This window comes from Limulus polyphemus, unplaced genomic scaffold, assembly GCF_000517525.1.
Source record: "Limulus polyphemus unplaced genomic scaffold, Limulus_polyphemus-2.1.2 Scaffold134, whole genome shotgun sequence".
Classification (NCBI taxonomy): Eukaryota; Metazoa; Arthropoda; class Merostomata; order Xiphosura; family Limulidae; genus Limulus; species Limulus polyphemus.
Window position 1 is genome coordinate 219,039 of NW_013665744.1, and position 9,682 is coordinate 228,720.

Here is a 9,682-nt window from a genome sequence, read left to right on the forward strand (position 1 = left end):
CAGATAGCCCTCGTGTAGCTTTGCGCGAAATTCCAAAAACAAACAAACCTTTAACCCCAGAATTACCGATGGGGTTCCATGTGGACCTCATGGATTTTTTAGCGCACTTCCCTAAACTATTTATGCATCAAATTACACGTCAAGATCATGATATTGTTAGATATAGAACGACTAATAGTATATTGCCATGGAAAAATGTGTACAAAATACTCTCAATTCTACGTTCATTATTACTAGTTACTGCTGGGGGCCCCCTCTCTATATTTCACGTAAAAGTAACTAATTTACCCAATTTATTTGGTTAGTTCTTTACACTAAGTGTTTTAACAGTCAAAAATATTAAACTATTTAATGTGAAGGAAGATGTGGACATTTCCAGTTTTAACGATGTCGGTCATTTGAGGGTTAAAGGTTACAATAAAAAAAATCACTGAAAGAGTAGCTGCAGGTGCGCAGCCTAACCTTTGACCGACAAATTAATCAGTGTCATTCTTTTTGAGATTACCTGCAGATAGATATAGAATTTATCCTATTAATCGGATATTTTGATATTTTTTCTTAACATGAATAAACCATCAATTGATTAAAAATGTCTACTTTCATAACAAAAAATGCAGGAGCGGTTCCGATAAATGCGTGAAAAACAACAACAACAAAAACAGCACACCCACTTTGGCTCAAGCAACAATGTTGTACTATCGTAAACAAAACGTTTATATGGTTGAAAAACAACTGGTTCTTACTTATAACTAAATAAAAGCCCCTCCCTTTCTTATTGAACATCTTGTGAAAAATTTTAATGCACGAATTACTTGGTTGTATATTAAAATTAATTGGATATCTCTACAAATTAACCAATTACTTATTCATTGTTGATCAGTACAATTAATATAGTTTCGATATATATATAGCCAAAAACAGTGTGTGTGACTTGTAGTGCCATCTATGGAGAAACCTTATAGTCACATTCTCGGGACCTTCTTAGCATTTCTAGTAGTGATGCTTATTGTAACTTAACAAGTCGGTGATAAATCCCTACTGTGAATATAGTGTAATTAGCTCACTCTGAAGGTTGGCGTTAAAGCATTCAACAACAGCAGCATTAACGTGTATGTGGACCAAGGAGTATCTATGAGTGAGCTAGCAATACCCCACAATACTGCATAGACTGTAGAAAACAACAACTTTTAATAGTTAAAGTAAGTTCAACTGATATAATCTTCGTAATTTGTAGTAGATTTAACGTTGTCAATAATCTTTGCATCCGCTTCCCCACAGAAATAAAGAGAGTCTGTAAAATTATGAGTTCGGGTTTCATTTTATTGCAATAGTAAACTCTTTATATTGGATGGAAGTGGATACAATGAATCGGCCTACTGTAATAACTCCATACATTTCCGTTGCCCTGTAATAAAACCCGACGTATAATATCAATATTCTTCTTCATATTTTTTGTGTAATTAAGAATTCTTGGTATAACATCACCTCTCTTCAATATCCACCCCTAAAGCGTTAAGAATTCCTTAGTAGTTATCAATTACTTAACCTTTCTGTGTAACAGTTTAATGTGGGGACGAATGAACCTAGTACACTGGAATATGCGAATAAATTGTCGAAAATCAGCTTTAAGTTTTTGTTTTTTTTTCTCTCACTCCAGAACTACGATTCCACATTAAAAGGAATCATAACAGGAAAAGTCGAGTTTTTCCAACTCGGTTTGTCGGTAACTTCCCCATTTCGTAAATCATTCAGTTGTTTAACAATCTAAAGTTTCGCTACAACATCGTGATTTATTTTACTAATGTTTTTTTAAAGCGAATATATAATTCTTGTGAGAATATATAAGCCTGAACTTTTTACAATTTTTATGAGGTTTGACAGGTTTTGCTCTTTGGTTTGTTCTTGAAAGCAGGATGTTTGTCAGACATTGTGGTGCCGAATGGATAAACGCTGTGTAACCCGCTTGGAGCGTGCAGCAGAAGGAACTATCTGTGGACGAAACATGGTAAGGAAATAGGATAAAAAGTACCAAAACTTTTTACCCATGATAATGATTATTATGAGGTTAACGAGTTGAAACTATTGCCTCTTTTTATAATATAAAATGTGCACTTCTGTAAGAGTAAATTGGAATGTGATTATTCGTCTTCGTCGGTACATTAATGGATGTTGAGTTAATTTTTATTTTGCTTTTTTTTATTCAAAGAAGGCAATTGAAGAATTATAGAATTTAAGTTTTTAAACAATTTTGACTCTGTATTTCCATCCCACCAAACATTCTCGCCCTTTCAGCCGTGGGGGCGTTATTATGTGACGGTCAATCGCACTATTCGTTGGTAAAAGAATAGCCCAATAGTTGGCGGTGGGTGGTGATGACTAGCTGCCTTCCCTCTAGTCTTACATTGCTAAATTAGGGACGGCTGGCGCAGATAGCCCTCGTGTAGCTTTGCGCGAAATTCAAAACAAACAAAGACTCTGTATTCAATCGTATTACTTTAATAGCATTCCACGTTGTGTAATACGTTGTATTATCAATCCATAGATGTGTTCTACTCAGAAAGAATGAAGATTTAGAACTTCTTTAAACAGAGATTGAGTACGTTTTATTAAAACATGTAGTTAACGATCCATGTCGTCACGTTCAGTCATACTCTATATGACGACCGTGCATCTTGAAAATAGCTTTGCAGCGTAGTTTTCATTGCTAAAGATTTTGTCGTAGGCCTATCATGTCCAAAGTACACTCCTCATCCTTGATGGTGTTTCCATAATACACCTAATGTACAAAGACGTTGGTTTTCCAACGCTTGTATCATTAGATTGATCGCACAGAAATCCATAGGCACTTCGTCCGGCGACTTGACAGATATATTTTCTTATGGTATACTATGAATAACATCTTCATTCTCCAGCTGCCTGATATATGCGACGGTTGAAAGAGTTTGTCATGAAAGCACGTGACTTGTGTTTCCCAGACGGAGATCCTTTTTTTATTATGTTGCTTACTGTTGCCTGGAGGACGTGGATGGACTTTTACACCGAATTGTATGTTCGTGGATTCTCAACTGTTACAAGGCCTTGCACTTTACCTACAATAACGGGTACGACATGTTCCAGGTCTATTTGTAGATGGTCCTGGTAATTTAAGTTGATCGATATTCTTTCGTTTTCTTATCTCATTAAGCACAGAGAATATCGTCGTTTTGAAAATTAGAAATTTCCGATATGAGCACATCTTTATGATCTGAATGTATCAATATTTTGCGTCGTAAAGGGCTGTTACACACCCTCCCCAAAAGCGGCCCATTTTCGGTAGCGTTACACTGCTTGCGCAACGTCAAAATGTAGGTCTGATCCATTCAGGTCCATCACGACTTTATATCGAATGTGATTTTCACGTGATTTACATTTTACGTACTCAACTGTATGTATGCATTAAATGCTTCGTATGTAAGTGGAACAATTTGATAGTTTCCCAACAGAATGGCCTTATGCCTTATCTAGAGGACAACATAATATAAATTAGAAGTTATATATATAAAAAAATTTATATCCCTATTTATAATATTCTTATTTACGAAATAATTTTTGTAAGTTATATAGTGTATAAGGAACTTATGTGAATCAAAGAGTTTATCGTCAGCGACAAAAATACATTTTGTGAAGTTGGTTGGAATATGAAAATGAAGGGCTAAGCACGGATCAGTGGTTAGCGTGTATTATTTGAAAATGGTGTAAATGATAATACCTCCCCCCCCAAAAAAAAGAAAAAGAAAATATATATTGCCTGTTACAACTTCTATTATTATTTACTTTTTGTAATTTGTGTTGTGTGGATAATATTGCTTTAAAAGTAGCATGTTGTACGGAGGTTATGTATATATATGTGTGTTACAGATTTTTTCTTCCAATTTCACCAAATGCAAAATTGAAAGGAAAATGTATGACGTAGAGGCCTAATGTTTTCCATGATTGGCCGTACCCACTGCTTTGGACTGTAGTTTCGCCTATCGAAGGCTCATCAGCACAACTTGGGCTGGCAAATCAAAGAAATACAGTTAGGCCTCTTATAAAGGTGATTTGTATACAAAATTAATGAGGTTTTTAATGTCTTTTTCAATCACCACGGATTTTCCTTTCAATTTTACCTTTGGTGAAATTGGAATAAAAATCTAACATATATATATGAAATAATTAAATACTTAGTCCGATATATAATGTAGAATAATTATTTAGGCACGAGCTCTAACATTATTCAAATACATAAATTATTTTAGGTTACATTATTGGTGATTGAAAAGGACTTAAACCCCCATTAAGAAGTTGAATATGTTATATTAAAACGATTTTGAGCCTTACTCCGTTGTTGTAATGTCCGGTCATGCTCTATCTGATGACCGTGCGTACTTATAATAGACCTGCAGCGTAGTTCCTATTGCAAAAGGCTATCTGCGCCAACCGTCTCTAATTTTGAAGCGATAGACTAGAGGGAAGACAGATAGTCAATACCATCCACCGCCAACTCTTTGACTAATTTAATCGAGTAGTGGTACTTGATCAACACTGTTTTGACGCAACCACGGCTCCAAAGAACGGAACATGATTTTTTTATTTTCTTTTATGTTGCAATGGGGTGTGAATCATGGAACTTCGTAGCCATTTTCGGGTACGCTAACCACTGGGCAGCGCTCAACCCCCAAAACACGAGCAAACGAAAATGGACTTTAGCCTTCTAGGCCACATGGAATTTAAAAATAGCATATTCTTGAAAGCGACCGTACATATATAGTAAAACAGAACTATTTCTTCTTGCGAATGAGCTTCAACGCGATCAATATAGTTAGTTTTTGTGGTAAGTGATAAAAACGTAAAACTTACTTTACTGTTGGTTACCAAAACCACTTAAAAAGTATAAATACAGTATTTTTTATCAAAAATATTTTCGTAAATTAAAGATGGTCAGACTTTAACGTGACGGGCTGAGGGTCGAAGAGTCCGCTTCGATACCTGGTGCCGCTGAACACGCTAAGCGTTTTTCAACTGAAGGTGTTTTATAAATGCGATATCCAATATCTTTATTCGGTTGAAAGAGACGGATAGAGCTTTTGTAGCTGCCTTCTTCTGGTCAGTAGTTCAATATTATGTAAGGCTAAATTTAATCCGTGGAAAATTAGGCACGGCTAAATTTAATCCGTGGAAAATTAGATTACTTTAACTTGGATTACAGTTCAGTACGTAGAAAATACTGATAGTACGAAGTAGTAATTTAAAGTTTGATCAACTAGAATCGTGATCAGTTATAAAAAATCAACTATATAAAAAAAAAAGTGCAAATGAAAGAAAAATACAAATCAAGCATGCTACGTTTTGCATTCAATGATAGTTTCATTGCTAAACCTATAATGTCTAAATGCAAACATCACGTGTTAAAAATGTTATGAATTGTGTTTCAATATTATTTTTTCTTGGGAAGTTTTAGATTATCACCAACTTATCTTTTTGTAATTTTTTATTTTGATTAGTTTGTCCAGTAAGCCGATTTTATACTTTATTAAAACTTGAACCCCCGGTGGCTCATTGTTAAGTCTGAAGTCTTATAGTACTAAACATCAGGTTTCGATACCCGCGATAGGCAGACCACAGATAGCCCGTTTGTAGCTTCGGGATTGGCAAAAAAAAAAATATTGAATTTCCAGAAAATGTAGTTGTCATCGAGGTTTTATTGTATTAGAACTGTTTAATGTCTAGAAAAGGTGGTAACAACTGGAACAGGAACTACAAGTCTGGTTTATAATTACAATTTCACAACTGAATATTTTCCTTCCTAAATACGATTCGAATCATGCAATGCGTTAATTATGCATACTGCAGACGAAAAGTCACACTTTCAAGATGTGACGCTTTCAGATGAACGTCAGTGCCAGGCCTCTTTGAACTTGGCTTTACTTGAATCACTAAACGTAAGTGCAAGGCCTCTTTGAACTTGGCTTTACTTGAATCACTAAACGTCAACGCAAGGCCTCTTTGAGCTTGGTTTTTCTTGAATCAAGAAGGTCAGTGCAAAACGTTTTTGAATTTGTTTTTTCTTGAATCGCAGAACGTCAGTGTAAGGCTTCTTTGAGCTCGGTTTTTCTTGAATCACAGAACGTCAGCGCAAAGCCTCTATGAGCTCGGTTTTTCTTGAATCACAGAACGTCAGCGCAAGGCCTCTTTGAGCTTGGTTTTATTTGAATCACTGAATGTCAGCACAAGGCCGCTTTGAACTTGGCTTTGCTTAAATCACTGAATATCGACTCAAGGTCTCGGTAAGTTGACTGTTGACTTATAATGTTAACGCAAAACCTCAGGGAACGAAGCTGTACATTAATCACAGAATGTTAGCGTTTAACTTATAATGGAATTAATAACTCTATGATATCGAAATCGTATCGATTTTAATGCTGAGGTAAACATATAATTTCCATATTCCTCCCGCCTTGCATATATATATAATGATGAAACTGTACAGTAAGAAGTAATAAATATGTTATTTCAAAGAAAAACGCGACAATTTTATCAGAAACGATTGAAACGTTTTAGATAGTTTTCTTATGAAAGAGTTTTAGTTTATTAACTAAAAAGTGCAGAGAACCTATTGCTCTTGTGAACTAGAATAACGCCATCTTGGCCGCTTTCGTACAGTGATTCAAGTATAGCACTACATACACGGAGCTTAAAAAATGAAAGGTGATATCTGCCCTTATTTCTTTGTAGCTACTATATTTAACTCATTTCAATAGGTTAGAGGTCTTAAGAAACTTGATGTTGTACCGTTAAACAAAACGTTATTGTTATGTCGAGCCTTTATTTTTCCAATAATATATTTCGTGTCAGTTATCTAGGGACAAGAGAAGTAAGGCGAAACAATAGGTTTTCAGCTGGCTCACAAAAGTTTATATGTAGGAAGTAATACGTTAGTGAAGATTATGTTTGCATTCTTTTCAGTTTGAATCTCTGTTTTGATCTGTATAAGATAGCAAAAAATTATAGCATTGCGATTTACCGAAGAGTGTAGACAACATAAAGTGAAAAGAAAAAACTCCACTATGCAAAGTATGTTACAATAAGTAATATCACACAATCCTAATAATTTTTTATCTATGGTTAGAAGTAATTTGTGTTTGAATTTATGTTACAATAAGTAATAACACACAATCCTAACAAGTTTTCTTCTATGGCTAGAAGTAATTTATGTTTGAATTTATGTTACAATAAGTAATAACACACAATCCTAACAAGTTTTCTTCTATGGCTAGAAGTAATTTATGTTTGAATTTATGTTAAAATAAGTAATAACACACAATCCTAACAAGTTTTCTTCTATGGCTAGAAGTAATTTGTGTTTGAATTTCACAAGTAAGAACTATTTCATTAATAGCCAGAAGTAATTTTGTTTTATTCTAGAGTGATGTAATATTCTACTAAAGTATTACGATAACCGTAAGCACCTTCTGTATGTATTCCAGTTTCTTAGTGATGTACCATTCTAGTATTTTGTTGTTCAGTAATAGTGGATCTAAACTATATATATATTAGATTACTTTATATGCCACTGTGTATTTGCCTACTATTCCACTAAAGTTTTACGATAGCCGTAAGCACCTTCTGTATGTATTCCAGTTTCTTAGTGATGTACCATTCTAGTATTTTGTTGTTCAGTAATAGTGGATCTAAACTAATATATATATTAGATTACTTTATACGCCACTGTGTATTTGCCTACTATTCCACTAAAGTTTTACGATAGCCGTAAGCACCTTCTATCTGTATTCTGATGTTAACGTGAGCTTTGCCAAAGCTTCCTGGTATAATCACTTTTATACATATATATTTAGTATTGAATTGATTATAGTGATTCTTTCTTTCTATTTTTTTTGGGTTGGCTAGTGGTGTTTCATGGGCAAATGTACTACAATTGGTGAAAGACCAGAAGCTGTAGATGGAGAGTGGGGTCAGTGGAATTCTTGGTCTGAATGTTCCCGGACATGTGGTGCTGGTATCACACACTCAGAAAGACACTGCGACAAGCCATAGTAAGTTTTCTATCTTAACATTTCAGAATTTTTACGAATGTTTACTCTCCAGAAAGGTGTTTAGAACTTGTCATTAGGAGATTATTTGCAGTACTGTGCAAAAGTGTTAGGACAAGAGAATATTATGTCGTTCTTTCCGTTTTATGGGGCTAATTCTTCCATGCCATTACAGAATATAAATTTCAACACTATAGTAATGCTTCACTGACCCCTATTGGCAATTGAATGAACCAGGGCGAGAATACTTATCATTCTTTAGAATTCCCACATACTTGTACCAAGAGTAAGTCATAAAGGTTATGCTTGAATGAACATACTGATCAAATTTAGAGTCTGAAATAACTGTCATGGTACCCCATGCAATGTGTTAAGTATATAGAAAGATGCTAGCAACGAGCTAGCATATGGTACTGGTATATGCTAGGAGAAATCAATTTAATGGCACTCCACAAATAAACCTTGATAAAAAAAAAGTGTTTAACACTATATATTAAGTTTTGTTGTCATGCCACGGCCCAAAAAGCGTAGAGTAGAGCAGAGAGTTCGCATAAAAGCTTTACGTGATGCTGGTTGGACTCTCCGACAAATTGCTGCAGACTTGAAATGTTATCCAAACACTCTCAAGTACACACTAGATCGTGAGACCGAGACAAGTAAATTTGAAAATAGGAAAGGAAAAGGCAGAACATCTAAATTCAATGATACTGATGTTAAGTATCTTCGTTTATGCAGCCTTCAGGACAGAAGGAAGACTGCCACTGATATCAAGCATGAGATAAACGTCCATGTACCAAATGACAGAAAAGTGTCCAGATCTACAGTATCAAGAAGACTCAACGAGAATGGAATATTTGGTCGTGTAGTAGTTACTTCGATCTCCAAATATTGTCAAGAGACTGAAATTTGCTAAAAAATAAAAAACTGGATTGTTGATGACTGGAAAATTGTGTTATGGACGGACGAGTCCAAGTTTGAAATGTTTGGTTCAAAGCGTAGGTTGTACGTCCGGCGAAAGAAAGTAGAAATATACCTCAATAGATGAAGCATGAGGAAGGCAGTGTGATGGTTTAAGGTGTGTTTTTCTGCTGAAGCGATTACAAGTTTCGATATGAACTAACTCTTGTGTTTGATTACAAGTTTCGATATGAGCTAACTCTTGTGTTTGATTACACGTTTCGATATGAACTAACTCTTGTGTTTGATCACAAGTTTCGATATGAACTAACTCTTGTGTTTGATTAAAATTTCGATATGAACCAACTCTTGTGTTTGATTACAAGTTTCGATATGAAGTAACTCTTGTATTTGATTACAAGTTTTGATATGAAGTAACTCTTGTATTTGATTACACTTTTCGATATGAAGTAACTCTTGTATTTGATTACACGTTTCGATATGAAGTAACTCTTGTATTTGATTAAAATTTCGATAAGAACCAACTCTTGTGTTTGATTACAAGTTTCGATTTGAAGTAACTCTTGTATATGATTACACTTTTCGATATGAAGTAACTTTTGTGTTTGATTACACCTTTCGATATGAATTAACTGTTGTGTTTGGCTACACCTTTCGATATGAATTAACTGTTGTGTTTGATTACACTTTTCGAT

General features: G+C 34.7%; 1 protein-coding gene across 1 annotated transcript in view; it reads left to right on the plus strand.

The window, feature by feature from the left end:
• LOC106473892 (A disintegrin and metalloproteinase with thrombospondin motifs 7-like) overlaps window positions 1–9,682 on the plus strand; it is a 120,010-nt gene that overhangs the window by 87,230 nt on the left and 23,098 nt on the right. The window contains exons 10-11 of the mRNA XM_013934587.2: window positions 1,913–2,005; window positions 7,927–8,072. Of these exons, the coding sequence (XP_013790041.1) occupies window positions 1,913–2,005; window positions 7,927–8,072 (239 nt within the window). The remainder of the gene's footprint in view (window positions 1–1,912; window positions 2,006–7,926; window positions 8,073–9,682) is intronic.